At 34.2% G+C, this 24,557-nt stretch overlaps 1 protein-coding gene across 7 annotated transcripts in view; it reads right to left on the bottom strand.

The window, feature by feature from the left end:
• The window catches only part of LOC138308960 (kinesin-like protein KIF13A), a 270,403-nt gene that overhangs the window by 10,002 nt on the left and 235,844 nt on the right, over positions 1–24,557 (bottom strand). For 2 of the 7 annotated variants that reach the window (XM_069250018.1, XM_069250019.1), the window contains 12 exons: positions 23,092–23,243; positions 19,667–19,799; positions 18,925–19,168; positions 18,405–18,531; positions 17,826–17,887; positions 16,452–16,582; positions 15,601–15,615; positions 9,965–10,243; positions 9,416–9,568; positions 8,483–8,560; positions 7,744–7,776; positions 7,101–7,263 (listed from right to left, as the gene is read on the bottom strand). In XM_069250018.1, the coding sequence (XP_069106119.1) occupies positions 7,101–7,263; positions 7,744–7,776; positions 8,483–8,560; positions 9,416–9,568; positions 9,965–10,243; positions 15,601–15,615; positions 16,452–16,582; positions 17,826–17,887; positions 18,405–18,531; positions 18,925–19,168; positions 19,667–19,799; positions 23,092–23,243 (1,570 nt within the window). Of the gene's footprint in view, positions 1–4,635; positions 4,690–7,100; positions 7,264–7,743; positions 7,777–8,482; positions 8,561–9,415; positions 9,569–9,964; positions 10,244–15,600; positions 15,616–16,451; positions 16,583–17,825; positions 17,888–18,404; positions 18,532–18,924; positions 19,169–19,666; positions 19,800–23,091; positions 23,244–24,557 lie in introns of all 7 variants that reach the window. The other 5 variants (XM_069250024.1, XM_069250025.1, XM_069250022.1 and 2 more) reach the window with 4 other exon arrangements.

The following is a 24,557-nucleotide window of genomic DNA, read 5'->3' as shown; positions in this document are numbered from 1 at the left end:
TGGATTTCGGATCGACCCGAAAAATAACAACACTTTGTCGGGACCATGTCAGGATCATTTCACGCAAGTTTCAGCCAAATCGCACCGGTAGAACTTGAGAAGAAGTTCAAAAATGTGTTTTCAAGATGGCGGCTGTGGCGGCCATCTTGGATTTTGGATCAACCCGAAAAATAACAACACTTTGTCAGGACCATTGTCAGGATCATTTCACTCAAGTTTCAGCCAAATCGCAACACTTGTCGGGACCACGGTAGAACTTGAGAAGAAGTTTGAGAATTCAAAATGTGTTTTCAAGATGGCGGCTGTGGCGGCCATCTTGGATTTCGGATCGACCCGAAAAATAACAAACACTTTGTCGGGACCATGTCAGGATCATTTCACTCAAGTTTCAGCCAAATCGCACCGGTAGAACTTGAGAAGAAGTTCAAAATGTGTTTTCAAGATGGCGGCTGTGGCGGCCATCTTGGATTTCGGATCGACCCGAAAAATAACAACACTTTGTTGGGACCATGTCAGGATCATTTCATGCAAGTTTTCAGCCAAATCGCACTGTAGAACTTGAGAAGAAGTTCAAAATGTGTTTTCAAGATGGCGGCTGTGGCGGCCATCTTGGATTTCGGATCGACCCGAAAAATAACAACACTTTGTCGGGACTATGTCAGGATCATTTCACTCAAGTTTCAGCCAAATCGCACCGGTAGAACTCGAGAAGAAGTTCAAAATGTGTTTTCAAGATGGCGGGCTGTGGCGGCCATCTTGGATTTCGGATCGACCCGAAAAATAACAACACTTTGTCGGGACCATGTCAGGATCATTTCACGCAAGTTTCAGCCAAATCGCACCGGTAGGAAAACTTGAGAAGAAGTTCAAAATGTGTTTTCAAGATGGCGGCTGTGGCGGCCATCTTGGATTTCGGATCGACCCGAAAAAATAACAACACTTTGTCGGGACCATGTCAGGATCATTTTCATGCAAGTTTCAGCCAAATCGCACCGGTAGAACTTGAGAAGAATTTCAAAATGTGTTTTCAAGATGGCGGCTGTGGCGGCCATCTTGGATTTCGGATCGACCCGAAAAATAACAACACTTTGTTGGGACCATGTCAGGATCATTTCATGCAAGTTTCAGCCAAATCGCACTGGTAGAACTTGAGAAGAAGTTCAAAATGTGTTTTCAAGATGGCGGCTGTGGCGGCCATCTTGGATTTTTGGATCAACCCGAAAAATAACAACACTTTGTCGGGACCATGTCAGGATCATTTCACTCAAGTTTCAGCCAAATCGCACCGGTAGAACTCGAGAAGAAGTTCAAAATGTGTTTTCAAGATGGCGGCTGTGGCGGCCATCTTGGATTTCGGATCGACCCCGAAAAATAAGAACAACACTTTGTCGGGACCATGTCAGGATCATTTCACGCAAGTTTCAGCCAAATCGCACCGGTAGAACTTGAGAAGAAGTTCAAAATGTGTTTTTCAATGATGGCGGCTGTGGCGGCCATCTTGGATTTTGGATCAACCCGAAAAATAACAACACTTTGTCAAGGACCATGACAGGATCATTTCACTCAAGTTTCAGCCAAATCGCACCGGTAGAACTTGAGAAGAAGTTCAAAATGTGTTTTCAAGATGGCGGCTGTGGCGGCCATCTTGGATTTTGGATCAACCCGAAAAATAACAACACTTTGTCGGGACCATGTCAGGATCATTTCACTCAAGTTTCAGCCAAATCGCACCACGGTAGAACTTGAGAAGAAGTTCAAAAATGTGTTTTCAAGATGGCGGCTGTGGCGGCCATTCTTGGATTTCGGATCGACCCGAAAAATAACAACACTTTGTTGTGTACCATGTCAGGATCATTTCATGCAAGTTTCAGCCAATCGCACTGGTAGAACTTGAAGAAGAAGTTCAAAATGTGTTTTCAAGATGGCGGCTGTGGCGGCCATCTTGGATTTCGGATCGACCCGAAAAATACAAAACACTTTGTCGGGACTATGTCAGGATCATTTCACTCAAGTTTCAGCCAAATCGCACCGGTAGAACTCGAGAAGAAGTTCAAAAATGTGTTTTCAAGATGGCGGCTGTGGCGGCCATCTTGGATTTCGGATCGACCCGAAAAATAACAACACTTTGTCGGGACCATGTCAGGATCATTTCACGCAAGTTTCAGCCAAATCGCGCCGGTAGAACTTGAGAAGAAGTTCAAAATGTGTTTTCAAGATGGCGGCTGTGGCGGCCATCTTGGATTTCGGATCGACCCGAAAAATAACAACACTTTGTCGGGACCATGTCAGGATCATTTTCACACGCAAGTTTCAGCCAAATCGCACCGGTAGAACTTGAGAAGAAGTTCAAAATGTGTTTTCAAGATGGCGGCTGTGGCGGCCATCTTGGATTTCGGATCGACCCGAAAAATAACAACACTTTTGTTGGGACCATGTCAGGATCATTTCATGCAAGTTTCAGCCAAATCGCACCGGGTAGAACTTGAGAAGAAGTTCAAAATGTGTTTTCAAGATGGCGGCTGTGGCGGCCATCTTGGATTTCGGATCGACCCGAAAAATAACAACACTTTGTCGGGACCATGTCAGGATCATTTTCACGCAAGTTTCAGCCTAATCGCACTTGTAAAAACTTTAGGAATAAAAATGACATGCATGTTGTTGAAATAAGACACAAAATCAACCATTTGGAATGAAATTTAAATGTTAATTTAAAATTGAAAAAAAAAAAATGAATTGAAAAAGGAAAAGAAATAATCGGGGATAAAAATCTTTTATAGACTAAACAAAGACAAAATCATGCTTTTTTCTCTCTTTGACTGATGACTCTTAATAACAGCAATCACAATCAGCGATTACAATTTTTGTTAAAAATGATATTAAAATAAAAAATATACGTAAATTCGAGGTTTAAAAATTAACCAAATGGTTGAAAAAACATGCCAAATGCATCAAATCAATGATGTGCATAACATGCTTTTGTTTAATTTGTCGGAATTAATTAATTTTTTGTTATGCCTACAACTGATATGAAAATATAATTGAAACAAATTCAATTGCAATTAATGTGAATCGCTCCCTTGCAACAAATTGAAGGAACAAAACTAAAACGAGACATCTTAACAGTTCTGCTATTTTAAGCAGTGCATGGTACTCGTTCGTATTCCAATGTTAAGATATGTGAAAAGAAATTAGATAAAAAGGTCAATCTAATGAAAAAATTGGACAACCAAAATCAAATCAGAAATGTGCAAAAATACCTAAGAAATGTTTGTATACTCAAGATGTCAAGGCATGTAATGTAGTATATGTTTTAAAGTGTCTAATATAAACTTATAAAACTTCAAATTTGGAAATCCAAGATGCATCTCCATATTCCAAGAAATGTGAAAGATTTTGAGCATGAGCATATGATAACTTTGACTGATATCAAACTAATTTGTTTCATAAACAAATAAAAATGTATGTGCTTGAAATATAATACTTTGATCCAATATCATATCATGATTGATATATGTGGCTTTTTTGACAATCAAAAGCGAGAGAAAATGATGTCAAAAGAATGTAAATTTAAGTGTTTTTATTATCATACGTTTTCAACATTCAAAGCAGACTGCTATTTTAGATTTGTGGATTTTATTTTATATTGAAATCATCCAAATCTTCAAGTCGATGAATGTTTACTAATTTTTTTCAATAAAATATACAAACTTGAGAGGAAAAAACCGTATTGCATTGGAAAATATACAGACAATTCTATCAATATCATGGTGTCTATTTAAAGAGAATAATTAAAATAATAATTTGATATCAGTCTATTACACAAAAATCATTATTAACATAACATTTGAAAGTTTGTTTTCCATGGAAACTGGATGCAGAAGTAACATGTAAACTAATATGACCGACACTTCGAGAATCACTCATTCAATTATTTCATTTAATTTCCAAAATAATAATAAAAAGGTATGAAATGGAAGATGTCAGGATGAAGAAATATAATCTAATACACTCAAAATTTTCTAATAAAAACTCTCCTCCTGTTTACGATTTTTTTCCTGATGTCTGCATTTTAGCGAATATTCCTTTTTTCATATATATTTTCTATAATTTGGATATAATGTTGCAAATTAAATATTCATTTCTCGGAAAGGAAATTTAAAAAAAAAAAGAGAAAAACGTTTTTTTACATATTTAATTAAATGAATGCATTTTAACAACACATTTTTTTATGATACTCCGTTTTTAATGATAAGAACCGATCTGATAGAGTGAACTCCTGAAGAGTAAATCATATTAAGCATGACGATATCATAGCTCATTTAATTTCTGATTATTATGTACAATTTAGTTCTTTTTCGCTAATAAAATTTTGAATTACAAAATATTGTAAGCTGAATGAATAAATCACTTTTCTTCTGTTATAGGAGAACTAAATAAGCTATGTTAATATTTACATTCTCCTGGTAGGAGATTTCTGCTACCAGTCTTCAGCGCGTGTTCAGTGTCACCAATGACGACAACAATACAGACAATACACTAAGTCACGTGACGGTTATATCCAAGGTAACTACCAAGTCTACCACATTCATAACAGACTCTACCACATTCATAATAGCCATAAAAAGAATGACCTACTCTTAGAAACGCTACCATATGAATTTGTTCTCAAGTTCAAAAAGTTTGGACGGGCTGAAAAAACACAAATTATCAGCATTTACATCTGAACGTATAAAGCAAGTTATCACTCAATTTAAAGATATCGACTAAAATATACAGAATGAAGAACAAATAAATGGCATCAGTTGAAATCACAAGTCTAATGATTAAAGCTTAGCCTATTACTATTTACTTATTCTTAACAATTCAACTGAAGAAAAACATGTTTTGTAATTTCTTAATAAGACGAACACATTGACAATTAGAATAATGAAGATATAACAATTCTATTTGGTTGATGATGATATGAACTGACAGGCCAATGCAGTGGTTTTTGATTTATTTTAATCTCCATAAACCAAATTGATCATTTGTGCTTAATTTTCCATTAACAAAATTTTAAAACAACTAAATTTTTTTCATTATTACTTTTAACTCAATATTGTCCAATTCTGTCAGTAGACAAAATATGATAAATGATTTATGAAGATTCATGATAAAGAAATGTACACTGTATATGACAGGCAACATCGAGTTCTGACTAGGGCGAGTTTTGTGCGTCAGGGACGATACAGAATTGTCGTGAATACAATATAGTTAATCATTCACATGATAAGCTCTTCCTACCAAACAACCTAGTAGATATAGCAACCAGCAGAAGTCACTGTAATAATTCATATTTGACAAGACAAAAGTTATGGTAAAATAACTTCAGAATTTCTCGGGATAAATTAGGAACCTTGCGAACAAAGAACCAATTAGGAAACTGGTGAATCACAGAAGAGTTTTCCCATCCTTTAAAGAAGGTTTCGTTTCAGTCAGTTTTGATAAATTCAAAATTATGATAGTGAAAACACAGGCGAATAATCAATTATTTTGTGCAATTGCTTAAAACTTATTATTTGGAGTCAAGGTTCTGCTCTGGTTGCTACTAATTACCAGGTTAAGACTGATAATGGGGCACGTGTATGATGCATCGCTGAGCACAACAGTACACGCCAGTTACACTCATTGCCGTGTCGCGACCAGAACCAAGGAAGGCGCACGAAATCAAAAAAGAAATGGAAACAAATCAACCTGTTTTATTACATAAAAATATCATTAAGGGAGAAAATGGAGTCTCACCTGTCGTGGAGTAGAGATAGAAAGAGAACCAAACAAACATCTGTCATTTTACAGTAACCATACATTTCACAAAATTATATTAATCAATTTGCAAAAGATATCAAATAGAGAAACCTGCATAGGTTTCATAGTTTCATATTTAATTTGAGATGAGTTAAATTGAGGACTCAAAAAGAGTGATGGGCGCTTAGTTCAGTTTTATTCCCTCAATTAATTATAATGACTTAATCAGCATGGTATCAGCTGTTAATTATTGTTACTTTTTTAATTATATATTTTTTAATCATCAGTTTTCTATCTTCTATGTGCAAATATATCAATACATACATATCACGAGGCTTATAGACCCCAATACAATAAGCATACATAGTTTCTGTAAATGTACATATTTAGGCATTATAGCGCTTATCCCAATTGTGCCCAGAAATATTTAGATAGTAATTACATTTTTGTATAGCTTGAACAATAGCAGGAACAATAGTATGCAAATTCATTCTTGAATTAAATTCTTCAAATTGGATTTCTTCCAAATTTTGTTTGTGCCATCTTTAGTACATTCACAGAATTACATAATTAATGTATTTTAATTCGTTTTACTAGTTCACTGTTACATAATTAAAGCAACCACAACGAAAACCATTGCCAAGGATAATGCAGAAACCTCCTTACTAGACACTTCCCAACCAATGGACAAGGGTCTACTGGGTACAGGAGGGACGAGAACAGAAAATCGTAATGCAATAGAAAAACAAATTTTGCAAATAAAACAGAAAAAAGCAATATTTCTCATCCACAAAGCTGTATCATAACAATGCATTATCAGGCTCGGATATATCTCATTAAAGGTTAAATGGGCTTTTTTTTTGGAAGAATTGTCGAACCAATTAACAAAAAAAAAAAATTTCTTCTGACGTTTGCCTGAAGAAAAGAATAGGGAATAAGGGATTGAAATTAAAATGTTATGCATACACAGTATTTGAAAACTAATTTTCATAGTTTTTCCCATTTCAATTTCCTTTTACTTATTTACACACTAATAAAATACCTTTTCCATCACTCTTTACTTTTCTTCTTCGTTTTATTTTTTTGAGAGAGTGAGTGGGAGAGAGGTTGGATAAGATATTTTTATGTAAGTATCCCTTTAATAAGTCTTAGCGAATTGTTTTGTTCATTATTTTCAATCAGATATCAAATTTAGAAAAAAAAATAATAATAAAATAAAAGGAAAAAAAGTGAACAAAAAATAATACAATACTGAGCAAACTGAGGATAAATTTCCTGTCAGAGAAAGGCGTGAGGAAACAAGTGATTTTACCCACCTAGGACAACATAACATTGGTTAGTGATTTCCTTGGCAATGGTTGCTAGGTCCATTCCAACCAGTGATAGAGATCGCTTACGAGAAAACTCACCGGGATGCGAGCCAAGTTGTCCCGAAGATAAAGCATCCAGCGAAAGGTCTTGAATACTGTCAGCTCGTAGCTGCACAATCAAAACATAGGTTTGGAGTATTATTCATTATGGTGATATGAAAGTTAAAACTTCTGCTATTTTTGAAACATCGTTATCATCAAGAATATTGTGTAGCAAAAAGTTTGGTGGGTCTGTGTTGCTCAAAACACTTCATTTTTACAGAACCAAAATTTCGAAGAATCAGCTATATTCCTAGCTCCGATTCCACATGATAGCAGAATGCTTTCACTGAAATTCACCTGAATCTAAAACTTCATTGCATGAAATATATGCCAGCAAAAGGAACCACGGAAATATTTCAATCGAATAATGTTTAGAAGACGAAAACATGATAAGAAAGATACTGACAGTACCATTCAACAGAATGCTTCACCTGAAATTCATCTGGTTCTTTAATTACATATATATCAGATGAACAACAGAAATATTTTTTAGAATATGAATGAATATATGATAAGAAAGGTACTTTTTGCTTCCCGAATACATTACCTGTCCTTCTAACTTCATAGGTGAGAGAGCACCCTGAAACAGATAAAATAACATGTCTGTTTATCATAACAAAACAGGGTTTACCGTTAACCTACATATTATTGAAATAGTGACTGGTGTAGATGTGATGTGAAATTTATTCTATCGGCAACAAGCCCTCTATCCTAGAAATAAATAATGGGTTTTAAGAGAAGGTTTCTTATTATCGAATGTAGGCCTGTAGTACGTAGGAAAGCCTAATTCATGTTGTACAATACACAGTTGTGATGTCTTAATTATAACCGGCAACAAGCCCTCTACCCTAGAAATAAATGATGGGATTTTTAAGGGGGTGTTTTTTTTATAAAGCCTGTAATATGAAGGAAGCCTTATCCAAGCTGTACAACGCACAGATGTGATGTGTATAGGACTGTATTTTACCGGCAATGAGGCCCCATAACCTAAAAACAACTTTGGGTTTTTCAAGGCATGGACCTTATTACAAAATGTAGGCCTAAGTTTTTTCATACTTCAGATTTTCAGCAAATGGAAATGAATTGTCACTACATTTTTATGGTATTGGTTATTTGCACTACTTAATAATTGTTTAGACAGTTCTAAATATATGTATTGCTTCTATTCTTAAGATTGAAAATTAGTTTCATCATTTTTTGTAGTTTCCATTTCACTACTCTAATGTAGATCCAAGTCAGAGATGGGTATACTGACTTAGATGGACACTTTATGGTAAGATACTTACAGCATGTATATTGGGCACACTGGTTGTTTTACGAAGGCCAAGCCCTGTAGATGCCGTTAGCTCCTTCACGGCAACATTCTATAAATAGAACATCAAACGTTGCATCACATAAAACTTCTTTTGTTTTACAAATATTTTATTTGGAGTCTCAATGGATAAGAAAATAGTCAGGAACAGAAAATGTCATGATTAAAACATATTTAGTACAGTTGAACCCCTTTAATTTAAACTCTCATAACTTAAATTCAAAGCCTAAATCTGAATATTCTCTAGGCAGTAATTTTCGAGGAGATGATATTTTCATGATTTCCTAGGTCTTTGACGTGATTGCAAAATTTAGATCTAAGAAATGTTAAAGATTCTCCACCGCCGACAGAGCATAAATGGTATTCTTCATTTGAACAATAATTGGTGTTTAATCATGTATATATGTCTATAATTAACACAAAAAAATAATATAAAATAATTTCTTTAGCCTTTGGTGCGTGTGCAATCAATACTTCATTCCATATAGGATATAGTGCCACGGAATTTTTTCGGGATGCAAATAATTATTTTTTATATTTTTAACTTGAAGTATAATTAAAACTTCAAGCTTTTCAATGGTGGTATTGGTGTAAAATAAGTAACTTTTGTAACTGAAGAAAAGTATCAAATCGTCTAATCCTGTTTTTGATAGTGAAAAAACACCATTTAACAGTGGTGGAGCATATTTAAAAAATTTGTTCAATTATAATAAACACTTGTAAGCCAAACCATGAAATTCTGTTAAGCAAAACTTTTAATTTTTCTAGTGTTTGTTGACATCTCCAAAATTCTGACCTGCTAAAATAACCTACTATATATTTAGATTTTTCAAAGAGTTGACAATGTTTTACTGTATATTTCTGGATCTAAACTCACATTACAATTGTACTATATTGGATATATTACCTGTCTTAGCCTATCTAGGGTAAGAATACTCTCCACACTCGATATCCCTTTGATGTACTTCTCAATATACGTCTCCCCATCCGTGGCACTAATTTCGTTTTGAGAAGCAGCCATTTGGGCTAAGCTCTCCATATTTTCCAAGTCTTCTGAAGCCTAAAAATATATATTTTCTCTTAATTATCCTGTTTAAAAGATGAATGTGAATCTACAAAGTAATACACAACAAAATTTAAAATGTTCAAAAAGTTACCAAATATTTTGTAACAAAATTTGAACCACTTAATGACAGTGCTTGTTTTTGCAAGACATTTGTATATTGAAGCAAACATCGATCAAACATAAGAATAAATCTAACACAGAAACCAATTTTGAAATATGTTCATCTTCAAGAGGCTTCCGTTCTTTTTTTCTTCCTTTTTTTAAATTTTGTTTTTTGAAGTTTCAAGGATTGACAACTTCAGAAATAATGAATGCATAGCTTGAAACACATTTCAAGAATTACTGTTGAAGTTGAACTAATATTATCTCTACATAATTATGGACACAAACCTTGGGTATATTGGACACAACATCATATGTCACCCCACTGGCGAAGGATTTCTCAGCACCGGTGATGCGTTTTTTGAGTCTGTCCGTTAGACTAGATATACTGAAGTTATTGTAGATGTTGATACACATACGTTTCCGTAGCACTAGTTCCATATAAGCAGGGTGACTTAATCGCACAACTGTTTTTAGAATGAGATAAACCCGCTCGTTAGACTGTGTTACGCGGTTCAAATAAGCAGAATCGTGAATTGATGAATCCCAGGATGCAACAGCACATACCTGAAAAAAGATGCAAAGTCAGTTTTTATATCAAAATTGTAATATTGAAACACATACATTAAGTTTCCTTATTCAAATAGCATATACAAAATGGAAAAAGGATGCAAAAGTGAAAATACCGAAAGATTAACTGAAGATGCATTAAGACTCTTTTGATTCCAAGCCTAAAATAAGTTCATTAAGAATTTTCAGAGGTGAGTGAGTTAAGGACAGCATGGAATATTGAGAAAAAATATTGAAATTTAAATAATCTAAAGGAAAATCTTTCAGTATCCTTTTAAGCATTGACATTGTATAAAGCTCAGAAATAAAATTACTGAAGATGTTGAGGATATATCTGAAATTAATGAGTTAAAATGTAAATTAAACACAAGATCAAGCAATAATAAAATCAAATTACTAAAAAGACACAAATCAAAGTAATGAAATCACTCAAAACAATAAGAACAGAACTAAAACTGACTAAAGATATCAAAGTACTACAACGGGAATGTGTATCAAAGTACTGAAGTCACCAGGACACAGATAACTGATGATAAAGATCAATGTATTGAAAAATCAATTAACTGAAATTGTACCTGGAACGATCTAAACTTGTAAAAATCAATCTACTGAAAAAAATTACCACACAATACATATCAAAGTACAGAAATCTCTCTAGAAAATAATCACCTGAACATGGAAACAAATCAAATTATTGTACAAAAAAAATCTGAGAACTGAAATCACTGATGGTATAAATCGAAGTACTGATATAACTTGTAGTGAATCCTATGGCACAAATCAAAGTACTTAAATCACTGCAAGTGAATACTCCTATGGCACAAATCAAAGTACTGAAATCACTGCAAGTAAATACTCCTACGGCACAAATCAAAGTACTGAAATCACTGCAAGTGAATACTCCTATGGCACAAATCAAAGTACTGAAATCACTGCAAGTGAATACTCCTATGGCATAAATCAAAGTACTGAAATCACTGCAAGTGAATACTCCTATGACACAAATCAAAGAACTGAAATCACTGCAAGTAAATACTCCTATGGCACAAATCAAAGTACTGAAATCACTGCAAGTGAATACTCCTATGGCACAAATCAAAGTACTGGAATCGCTGAAGGAAACACAAATAATCTACTGCTAAAACATAATGAAATACCTACAGACATTAATCAAAGTTCTTAAATAACTGAAGGCATAATTCAAAGTTCTGAAATGTGAGCAAGTCGAAGAACTGATATCACTGAATCTAAGTACTGAAATCACATAGTGCTCAAATGAAAGTACTGCGAATCACTGATTTTGCACACACAAATCAAAGTACTGAAATTACTGAAGATGCACCCGGAAAAAATCAAAGTCCTGATATCACTGACAGCAAAAGCACACATCATATGTCAAAGTACTGAAATCACTCTTGGCACAGAACAAACTAATGAAATAACATACAAAATCAGTTAAATTACTAATTTTAATGAGGTACAAATCAAAGAACAAATCAGTGAGATTACTGAAGGCATATAAATATATATAGATGTCCTGTAATCACAACACATTTAAAAGTACTGGCATCAACAAAGACGGAAGTCAAATAAAGATAGACGTTTTTCAGAATTCTTACATTGATTTTAGTTTAATGGAAGTCAACAATGAAAATGTTTTACAAAAGTCTAAACTTTAAGGTATGCTCTGTCTTTCTATAAGTGAGTAATATTGAGTTAAATTAAGATAAATTTTAGATAGATTTACTAGTTACTCATATAATACTCTTCCAAATATGAATAATACATCTGACATGCTAGAAAGAATTACATAAAAAATAATTTAAAAAATATTAATTTCTTGGTGTTTTTTTTCTTCCTTCAAACTGTTTTGTCTCAAAAGATCTGCAATAGATTTTAAATTAGGATAATGATAGTCTCTTTGCCAACAACTGGACCCAAATATTATCTGTTACCTATTATTACTACCTTAAAAATATTAGTCCTTCCTAAAATTCCAAGAGTCTTTAAGAACTCTATTTGTTATCTACTTGGTAATTTTAGTTAAGATATAATGTAGGAAATAAGAAATGAAAATTTCACTAACTACGTGATTGTAAGATATTCATCTTTGAAACAACCGAAACAAAATTGCTGCAATACTTAACATTTTGTTTTATGACAGCTTTTAAAGAATAGGTTATTGATATTCTATATACAGCTATTTTTTAAACATTCCCGGATGTTATGATGAACAGGAGTTAGATTTCAGTTTGATGTCAGCTTATAATTTCTATAAATTGATGTTAGCTATAAATTATAGTTATAAGATACACTTATATGCTATGATGAAGGATATATAAACAATGCAAGTTATTATGAGTACGAAAATATTGTCTCTAATTCTGGACAAAGAATTGTCCAAGTTTTCAATTTATTCAAGTTTGGTCAAACATAGATTTATTGCTCTTTACATACATGAATAATGAATAAGAGATAAATGTTCATTTTTAAAAAAAAAGGACTAGTTTCTAGTAAGAATGAGTAATAAAGAGGACTAACATCAGGACAATTAAAAAACTCTAACGCTCTAAATATTTGCACTCACAAGTCACTATATATACTCTGCATAGGTTACAATTAGTAAGAAAATAGTTATATATTTCTATATAGTTTTATAAAGGTTATATATATGAAAGATACATATATTAATTATTTGCTTAGATAAGCAGAGTTATGAAATTTTCTTTTTATGTGTATATATAGAATATAACTTGGTGACAAGTGAGAAACTTCAGAAATTGAAGAAAGTGTAAGAAAATGACTGCTTCCGGCTAGATGTCTTTCAAATTTGTCAAAACAAAGACTTATACTGATATACTGATTAGAGTTATATGTTATATATACAAGATAAAGCTAAAGTCACATCAAACTTTATAAAACAAAGTTCTAAAGGTTTATCTAAACTTCAAGGTTTTGTTTTATAAAATTTTCAGTGAGTTGCAAATATTTTAGTCCCTGAATATACACGCATACATAAGTCAAATGCTCCGATAAAGTTCCAAAAATTATAGAGGCATAGTAACTATACCGTTAAATGCCTTAATAGTGTACAAACATTAGTAAATATATACAAAATATATCACTCTGTTCAATCTGGCACGCCTTAACTATGGAATATATGGAACCAACTTATTTTCGTGTGCAATTGAATTTTGTGGATTTTGCTAGCAAAAAGAAATCGTGAATATAAATCTCTGTGAAATAGTTTCAAATACAGAATAAAGAAATGGGTGATAAGAAATTGCAAAAATAAATCTCCATCAAACTGTTTCAAATAAAGTTTTGGTAAATTTTATTAATATGCAGAATTCTATGAAAAGAGAAAGAAAATTTATTTCCCCTACGTGATTGGCCCCGCCATCTTGCCCCCTGGGGTCAAGACAAAATTTATAAATTGTTTACCTTAGCCAATTTATGACAAACATTTTGGTAAAAAATATGCAGAACTAGGTCAAGTAGCGATTTATGAGGATTACCTTTATATACCCTATAGCCCCGCCCCTCCTGCCCCTTTTCAGAGCAAATTTATATTTTGTGTTCCCCTTAACAAAGAATGTTTGTGGCAGCTAAATTTCAGTTTAAATCCTTCATAGCGATATATTATTTATTTATACACTTATTGGGCTATGCCCCCTTGAAGGGGTTAATTTACATTCTGCAAGTTATTTGAAAAATGTTTGTGGCTAATTTGGTACAATGAAAATTGGATCCCTTTATTTCCCCTAATGGGCCCCGCCCCTTATTCAAGTTTGTTCAAACATAGATTTATTGCTCTTTACATACATGGATAATGAATAAGAGATAAATGTTCATTTTTTTTAAAAAGGGACTAGTTTCTAGTAAGAAGGAGTAATAAAGAGGACTAACATCAGGACAATTAAAAAACTAAATATTTGGCACTCACAAGTCACTATATATACTCTGCATAGGTTACAATTAGTAAGAAAAGAGTTATATATTTCTATATAGTTTTATAAAGGTTATATATATGAAAGATACATATATTAATTATTTGCTTAGATAAGTAGAGTTAAGAAATTTTCTTTTTATGTGTATATATAGAATATAACTTGGTGACAAGTGAGAAACTTCAGAAATTGAAGAAAAGTGTAAGAAAATGACTGCTTCCGGCTAGATGTCTTTCAAATTTGTCAAAACAAAGACTTATACTGATATACTGATTAGATGTTATATGTTATATATACAAGATAAAGCTAAAGTCACATCAAACTTTATAAAACAAAGTTCTAAAGGTTTATCTAAACTTCAAGGTTTTGTTTTATAAAATTTTCAGTGAGTTGCAAATATTTTAGTCCCTGAATATACACGCATACATAAGTCAAATGCTCCGATAAAGTTCCAAAAATTATAGAGGCATAGTAACTATACCGTTAAATGCCTTAATAGTGTACAAACATTAGTAAATATATACAAAATATATCACTCTGTTCAATCTGGCACGCCTTAACTATGGAATATATGGAACCAACTTATTTTCGTGTGCAATTGAATTTTGTGGATTTCGCTAGCAAAAAGAAATCGTGAATATAAATCTCTGAAATTGTTTCAAATACAGATAAAGAAATGGGTGATAAGAAATTGCAAAAATAAATCTCCATCAAACTGTTTCAAATAAACTTAAATTAGAATTCTAGACGTTATAAAATGGAAGATTAAATGTCCTTAGGTATAAAAACACAAAATTTAAGTCGCTGCGAAAATGAGTTGGTTTGTAGTAAATTACACACTGTAGTGAATGTTATTATATGTTACTGTGAGTATTTTAGTTTCATATTATCAATATTTTATCTTCAATAGGATATAATATTAATAAAAAAGAAAAGAAACTTTCCCCAGGCTCATTAAACAGTCTTAGACTTAAGTTTTACCTTAGCCAATCAGATATGACATAACATTTTGTAACATCATATGTGATTGGCTAAGTCTAAATCTTAAACTAATCTGTTTCGTCATCCATAATATGTTTTGTCCTTAATTTCGATTGCACACATAGTGTAAATCGTTCTCTCAGATATTCTTCATTTACATCACAGATTCTGTCCTCTATCTTAAGCTAATTTCAAGATGGAGTTGTACATCCATTATTTGATGGATGGACGTTGACAGTATTAATATATTATTTATAGGAGCATGGTGCAAAAATGGAGAAAAAAACCCTGAGATTTTTGCTCTGTATTATGTTGAACTAGTTGTTAGTATTCAATGCTGTAAATGATCATACAGCGACTATGCTAAGATATTATAATGACTATCAGGATAAAAAACACCACGCAGCCAAATTGCACCTTTACCTGAAGTCTATTATTCTACAATGTAAAATAATAACTGAAATTAAATTGTGCTTAAAACCTTGGCTTTTTTTTAATCTGGATTGAGTATAAACTTTAGCTTAGTCTAATATTCTACAATGTAAAATAATAACTGAAATTAAATTGTGCTTAAAACCTTGGCTTTTTTTATCTGGATTGAGTATAAACTTTAGCTTAGTCTAATATTCTACAATGTAAAATAATAACTGAAATTAAATTGTGCTTAAAACCTTGGCTTTTTTTTATCTGGATTGAGTATAAACTTTAGCTTAGTCTAATATTCTACAATGTAAAATACTAGCTGAAATTAAATTGTGCTTATTACAATGGAATTTTTGTCTCTATTAAGGATAAACTGTAGCTTTGGACCTAATTATTTTAATACTCAGCCAGCCTGAAAATGTATTTATCCCCCCTGACCTGAAAATCAATCCAAAGCAAGAAGGAAGGGAAATCTTCATTCACCCATGTAGACATATTTAGACTTTTCTAAATCAAAGACTAGACCAGTTCAGAAACCTTTTTGCCTCCCAAATCTGTCAAATTTTCATAACTGTTAACTAGTATTTGTACTGTTGGATTTGAAATATGTAGTACATCCCTATTTAATTGTAATGAAAATTTTCTAATTTTGCAGCTTTCGTCTCCATAATAACCACCCAAAATATGCATAAATTATTGAATTTTTTACATCACAATTTTGGCCTAGTTTTTGTCTCAGGAACCATAGAGCACATCCTTTGATTGGACTTTTATTTTTCGGTAGATGGATGTTCATTTTTGTCTTCACAACGCCAGCCTTAGCTCGTGCAGTCTTTGACATGGATACTTACATTATCTTTTTCTGTAAATGTTTTGATGATAGGAAGATTAACGAAAGTGGAAGCATGTTCTTTAACTAAAATAGAGTTGACCCCAGCTGCCTGAAACCCTTCCTTTACTCCAGATGTGCTCATATCATCCGCTGTAATAAAACACATTCAATCAGCTTTTACAACATCAGAATCGTATAATTATTCATCACATAATCCGCCTGACATCTAGTGATTTCGCCTGTGTTATATTTTTGCGTATGTCACTAGTGTAATATGACCTGGAGAGATTTTTTTTGGCTTGAAATCCTTTGTGACATTAGACAGAAACAACAAAATGAAACATGATTACGAGGACAGTAGGACAAAATGAATAGAACACATTTCCAGAATACATTTTGATGTGAAATTCTTTGTTATGTTGGTATTTGTAGTTATGTGATAAAAAGTATATTATATTTGTGTTCATTTCATATGAGGTTTTTGGAGAGCAAAAATCAAAACTTCAAGACGAGTGTAAGATCCTATATACATTCCATCAAATGTATAGAGACCACACAACGGACAACCCCAAGGGACCAAGAAAAATGGTCTTTTCAGTTAAGTGGTAAATATATATACATATAGGTTAAATTATATTGAAATTCATCATTTGGAACCCTGAAAATCGGTTTTTAGAAACAGGTGGTCTTTATATAGAGGTGGACACTAGGACAGGTTTTACTGAACATGGAAATGTTCAAGTTAGTATCATGTTCTGTGAGCTTTCATTCAAATAAATAATCTCAAATCAAGCATCAGGGCTATTTTTATCAACAAGTGATGGCTTAAAGATGCTCCACCGCCGACAGAGCATAAATGGTATTTATCATTTGAACAATAGTTTGTGTTTAATCGTGTATATATATGCCAAATTAAAACAAAAAATAATATAACATAATTTATTTTGCCTTTGGTGCATGCACAATCATTATTTCATTCCATATAGGATATAGTGCAAAGGAATTTTTCCGGGATGCAATTAATTATTTTTCATATTTTTTGACTTAAGTAAAATTAGAAGCTCAAACTTTTCAATAGTGGTAATGGTGTAAAGTAAGTAACTTTTGTAACTGAAGAAAAAAACTAAATCGTCTGCTCCTGTCTTTGATGGTGAAAAAATACCATTTGTCAGCGGTGGAGCATCTTTAAGGGAGGGGGCATCTCCCTGAAATATACCCACTTTTATCAATTTATCAAATTAAATCATTATTCTAAACATTTCTTAACTCTATCAAAGTTATAGTCAAACAATCATTTTCTTTTTCTTTTTCACTTTAATCATTTTAAATTTTGATACTTCATGCTATTTATTTTTAATGTTTTTGAAATTGCAATAATTTAATATTTACTCACCGTTCAAATCTAGAAAGAGAACTGGTCTGTGTTCCTCCAAATCTTCCAGGTCCTCACTAGAACTGTATAAGGTAAAACTCATTGATTACCAATTAATTATCAATTAATCTTCACCAAATCATTGGTACATGGGAATAGCTGTTATTAGCACGAATACCCATGCTCTCCACTACCATCTTGTGTTTTCAACGACTGAATAGTTCGTCCAACTTCCTGAGGAAACTATTTAAGTTGTTCTGTAGTACAAAAGTCAACAGATAGACTGGTCATCAGACCTGAAGATTTTCACAGCAGAATACATAATTATCTCCCCCTAGTTTGAACTTCAGGATAAGTGCTGATGAAAATGACAAAACCCAATTTTAGTGATGTTTTTGCTATTCTAGAGACTGGTTTCCAGTCTAGTCTACACACAAAACAAGCATTTTGACTGCAAAACTTTTCATAATGCTCTATCCCCAAGATTATGGCTTAAAAATAGTATTACACAACTGATGCCCTGGTGAACATTTTTTATATACCCATCTGTCAGGGAATACCCCAACTGATACTATAGAGAATACCAAATAAGAACCTTACCTCTCTGCCGGAGCCCCTGGAATACCACTGCCTGGACTAGGCACCATTACGGCATTCCGTTCATCTGTCAGAGACATCCATTGGTCCATTAATGCCCTTTCTCTATCTATATCAGAGTCAGATTTATCTGTGAACATTAAATATCAATACAAAATCTTAACTTACCCTGTCACAGCAATTCTTTTAAGTACTGTAAAGCTGGATATCTACACGGGTCAAAATCTTGTGATTTTAAGTAAAAACAACAAAGTAAAATTTTGGTGGTTTTAAATTTTCGTGATCTGACTTTTATAACGTAAATAAGAAAATCATTTCTCAATGTTTTGCAGATCAAGTTTCCAAGGCCATAGTGATAAATCATCTTTGCATAAAAAACCTGCTTTTCAGAATTATTCAACAATTAAACTTTCACAATTTTTTTCTGATTGCCAAATTCGCGAAAATAAATAGCAAACAAAAGAAATTTAATTGACAGTATTCCTGCAGAGACGTTACACAGTTTGTTTTTAATTTCAGATACCTTGCTTGTTGATGAGCTTCTGTAGTTGTTCGTTAAGATAGTCTTTTCTCCGCGCCAGCGCGTCTGACCACCTATCCCGTAGATGGGTGAGGTCCACTTCCTGGTAGCTGTCGAGTCCTTTCTGAATTTTGTTTCTCACGTATATACAACCGACTTGTATAGACGACACAGAATCACAGATCAGTGGCAGGGTTCCAGAGTTTGCCACAGGTTTTATCCGAACAAACACTCGGCGTGTGTGACCCTTAAATCAGAGAAATGTTTTAATTTAGTTCTTTCTATCATTCTGAGCATACTAACTCCTTCACCCCTGATGACACATTTAGACTCTTCTAAATCAAAGACTAGAGCAGTCCATTGTGAAATTACAGGGGTCAGTGAGTTAAATATGTTATAATGGTATTCATGTACAGCTTTAAATTGAAATATTTAGTGAAAATAAAAAAGAAATGATAAAACTACCGAAAAATTATTGTACTGTATTACATGTATATTTCCTGTTATTGTTTATAATTCTGATAAAATTGCATGGATAGAAATATTTTAAAGCTGATGACACAATTATAGGACCACATGTAAATAGATTTTTTTTTTATAATTGTAGTTACACAGTAAAACATAATAAAAATCCATGACATTTTAATGAATGTTGAACTTCAAAAACAATCAAAACATAGTAGTTGACAGCTTTGCAAAAATACTTAAATATTTTGGGTCATAACTGAAAGTTATCTCCCCTTACCTGCTGTAACTGGAAGACTCCTGCAGATGGCACCTCTGGTTTGGGCTGCACTTCAACAGGAACATACTCCCCCTGGTGGTTAAGTTCGTGTACTTCTGTCCATAATTCTATCTGTCTCATTACTTCGCTCCACCTACAGTCAAAATAATAACTACAGTTCCAAACAAAACATTTCAGTAAATGAACAAGAGTCGTACAGAGGAAATGGAAGAGGTGAGATTATTCTTTAGGACATGGCTACTTGTAACCAAGCCTGTGCTTGAAGGAGCCAAGGTGTTCCGTTGGTTTGATATGCAATTAACAGGCAGATGTGACAGGTTTCAGTTTTGAAAAGGGGATCAGAGTACTGATAGCTAATCAAGCTATTAGTCTATAGAAGTGTTTAAAGTCATTGCCCCTCTAGGCCTAACACTATGTCCCCTCACCTTCAAGATCAACACTTGATGTCCCTGTCCCCCCACTTCAAGGATCTACACTGATTGTCCCACACCCCAAGGATTAACATTTTATGTCCCTCACCTCCAGGATCAACTCTCTATACCCCCTACCCCCACCTCAGGCATCAACACGTCATGCCCCCGGTCTAGAGGATCAACACTTCATGCCCCCGGTCTAGAGGATCAACACTTCATGCCCCCCCCAAACTCAAGCATCAACACTTTATGTCCCCAAGATCCAGGATCAACACTTCATGTCCCCAACCTCCAGGATCAACACTTTATTTCCCCAACCTCCAGGACCAACACTTTATGTCTCCACCTCTAGGATCAACACTTTATGCCCCCACCTCAAGGATCAACACTTTATGTTCCCCCAACCTCCAGGATCAACACTTTATGTCCCCCACCTCAAGGATCAATACCTTATGTCCCTGTCCCCACCTCCAGAATCAACACTGTATGTTCCTCCCTCACCTCTAGAATCAACACTTTATGCCCTCAACTCCAAGATCAACACTTTATGTTCCCCCACCTCAAGGATCAACACTTTATGCCCCCCATCTCTAGGAAAAACAATTTATGCCCCCCCACCTCTAGGATCAACACTTTATGCCTCCAACTCCGAGATCAACACTTTATGTTCCCCACCTCCAGGATCACCACTTTATGCCCCCCTCCTAGGAAAAACCCTTTTATGTTCCCCCACCTCCAGGATCAACACTTTACGTCCCCCACCTCTAGGAAAAACACTTTATGTTCCCCCACCACAGGATCCCAAGCACACACTTTATGCCCCCCCCACCTCTAGGAAAAACACTTTTCCCCCCCCACACCTCCAAGATCAACATTTATGTCCCCCCACCTCCAGGATCAACACTTTATGTCCCCCACCTCCAAGATCAACACTTTATGTCCCCCACAACACTTTATGTCCCCACTCAGGAGGAAAGATCAACACTTTATTCCCCACACTCCAAGATCAACACTTTTATGTCCCCCACCTCCAAGACATCAACACTTTATGTTCCCCCCCCTCCAAGATCAACACTTTATGTCCCCCCACCTCTAGGATCAACACACTTTATGTCCCCCCACCTCCAGGATCAACACTTTATGTCCCCCCACCTCCAGGACAACACTTTATGTTCGTCCCCCCCACCTCAAAACACTTATGTCCAGATCAACACTTTATGTCCCCCACCTCCAGGATCAACACTTTATGTCCCCACCTCCAGGATCAACACTTTATGTCCCCCACCTCTAGGATCAACACTTTATGTCCCCCACCTCACTTATGCCCCACCTCCAAGATCAACACTTTATGTCCCCCCACCTCCAGGATCAACACTTTTATGTCCCCCCACCTCCAAGATCAACACTTTATGTCCCCCCCACCTCAGGATCAACACTTTATGTCCCCCACCTCTAGGATCAACACTTTATGTCCCCCACCTCTAGGATCAACACTTTATGTCCCCCACCTCTAGGATCAACACTTTATGTCCCCCACCTCTAGGATCAACACTTTATGTTCCCCACCTCTAGGATCAACACTTTATGTCCCCCACCTCTAGGATCAACACTTTATGTCCCCCCACCTCCAGGATCAACACTTTATGTCCCCCAAGAACACTTTATTTCCCCACCTCAGATCAACACTTTATGTCCCCCACCTCTAGGATCAACACTTTATGTCCCCACCTCCAGGATTAACACTTTATGTCCCCCAACTCAGATCTAGGATCAACACTTTATGTCCCCCACATCCAGGATCAACACTTTATGCCCCCCACCTCCAGGATCAACATTTATATATGGAGGATGATAAAATAAGAGTAGTATATAATCTCACCATGTCAGTTACCATAGTAATTTAAAGCAATTAATCAGCTCAACATTGTCCATACTTTTGGGACATGATACATGGCCACTTCTACTCTTGTCGGATTAGGCTATCCGTACTCTGACCCCATTTAAAACCTCTTTATGTACCCTGACCCCCTACCACCTCCAGTATCAACAGTTTTTGTCCCTTCCCCTCATCCATTGATTACAAAAGGAAGGGTGATAAAATTGCAGTTGTACATAATCTCACCAAGGTATTTATCAAAGGAAATAAAGCAATTAATCAGCTGAAAAACTCTTTTATAAGGATGCAATAACGCTGTGACATATCAAACCTGGCGGCTAAAATTAAATGTTTTTCACATTGAATTGGTTTGATGGTGGGAGACCTAGAAGCTTCTATTGATCATCCATATGGCTTTATTACAGTAGGTACAGGAGTCTTCGGAGACAGATAAAGGCCAACGGCAAAGCCAACAATCGGTTTTTCTTCTTCGTAATCTCCTTGTGGAGATAAGAATTGGTTTAAGCAGGCACTTAGTGCACAGTGTGTCTGCAGACTCCAGATTACAAACGCAGATGTGATGTTATATAAAATGTCCCTGTGCACTGTATACGGTGAATTTGTCGTAGACTGGAGGTGGAGTGGTCATAAAATATATCCATATCATTGCTTTCAGATTGAGTATACCTGATTTCAAAAGTTTTTTTCTCCCAAAAAAATAAAATATGACTTAATGACCAGATGATATTTTCAACAAAAGAAAAAATTTCCTGTATAATCTATTTTTTTCTGGTAGGTATTAAAAATGCCAAATATTAAAACATCACTTTGCAATATTGTGACTTGTTTTTCATTTCTTCTATGTTATGTATTTATGTTCTGTTTGATTTGAAAAAGGTTCCAAAAATATTTACTCTTATACTGACCAGTCAGCTAATGTCCTTGACCTTTTCACTTATACTGACCAGTCAGCTAATGTCCTTCACCTTTTCCTTCATATTGACCTGTCAGCTAATGTTCTTGACCTTTACCCTTATACTGACCAGTCCACTAATATCTTTGACCCTTACCATTATACTGTGACCTGTTCACAAATGTCATTGACCTTTAACTTTGACCTTTGACATTATACTGACCTGTCGGCTAACGTCCTTGACCTTGCTATAATGTTGTCCATTCCGTTGTTGACGAGACCAAACCCTGGACTTCTGTGGCCCCAAACTTCTATAGACAATGCTCCTTCTGAACAGTGCTCGATAAACTCCTCTGTTATATACACTTTGAAGTCCTGTAAAACATATATAAAACACAGATATAGTTTAGACTGTATTACTGTACGGCAGGTATCCACAGTCATTTCTCTTTCATCCTTTTTCCTTAGTTGTCAATTTGAGTTTAGAACAAATATATATATACAACTGATTTAATAGAGAAAAAAAAAGGAGAAAAATTGAGTTGATGAAATTAATTAAAGATGCTCCACCGCTGACAAATGGTATTTTTTCACTATCAAAAACAGGAGCAGACGATTTAGTGTGTTTCATCAGTTACAAAAGTTACTTACTTTACACTATTACCACCATTGAAAAGTTTAAGCTTCTAATTTTACTTCAAGTTAAAAATATGAAAAATAATTAATTGCATCCCGAAAAAATTCTGTGACACTATATCCTATGTAAATTTAAGTACTTATTGCGCATGCACCAAAGGCAAGATAAATTATTTTATACTATAATTGTGTTAATTAGACATATGTACACGATTAAACACCAATTATTGTTCAAATGATGAATATCATTTATGCTCTGTCGGCGGTGGAGCATCTTTGAACAAGTAGTGTTCTCTTTCTTTTTATATACCATGACCTTATACAAAATCTCTTAATCAGTTACTCTCCACGTACACCCAATTTAAGCCTTGATTTCCCATTAAAATCACACAAGTTTAATTAAGTCTAACAATAACATTAAGGTGCATCGTGAATGCTTATTATTTTCAAATAAATTTCAATTTCAACAAAATCTTATAAATCTTATGTACCTGAAAATGATTGAACATAGGCTACAACTTTTTAGTTCTTTCAAAATTAATTTACATTCTACATTGAAATTATTCAAGAACTTCAGTAACAATTCTTTAAAAATGTCGATAAAATGTTTTTGTTCACGCATGCATTATATCAATATTAACAAGAACAGGCTCCGATTTCTTGAAACAAAAGTGCAGACTAAAGCTTAAGTCCTTTTATAAATTACATGAAAAAAAAATGACTTTAGTTTGTTTCAAGAAATCATTGCAAGTCATAAAATATAGTATGATCTCCCTGATAAGTTGATATATTTAATAATTCATTAATAATCAACTGAAAGGCTATATTTGATTAGAAATCTTGTTAATCATAATTATTTCATCCTCATCTTTCTAGATGCCCCTGTTCCAGCCTTAAACTCATTCACCCCTAAAGACACACTTGAACTCTTCCAAATCAATGACTAGACCAGTCTATTATGAAATTTCAGGGTAAATGAGTTAAACTAGAAGATTCCAGAAGAGACCGATCTTAAATTTAGATAACAAAAAAGGCCAAGGTCATAAAGAGTTC

Source organism: Argopecten irradians, chromosome 15, assembly GCF_041381155.1.
Source record: "Argopecten irradians isolate NY chromosome 15, Ai_NY, whole genome shotgun sequence".
Lineage (NCBI taxonomy): Eukaryota > Metazoa > Mollusca > Bivalvia > Pectinida > Pectinidae > Argopecten > Argopecten irradians.
Note: the sequence above shows the minus strand (reverse complement) of the source record. Positions and strands in the feature narration are given on the sequence as shown.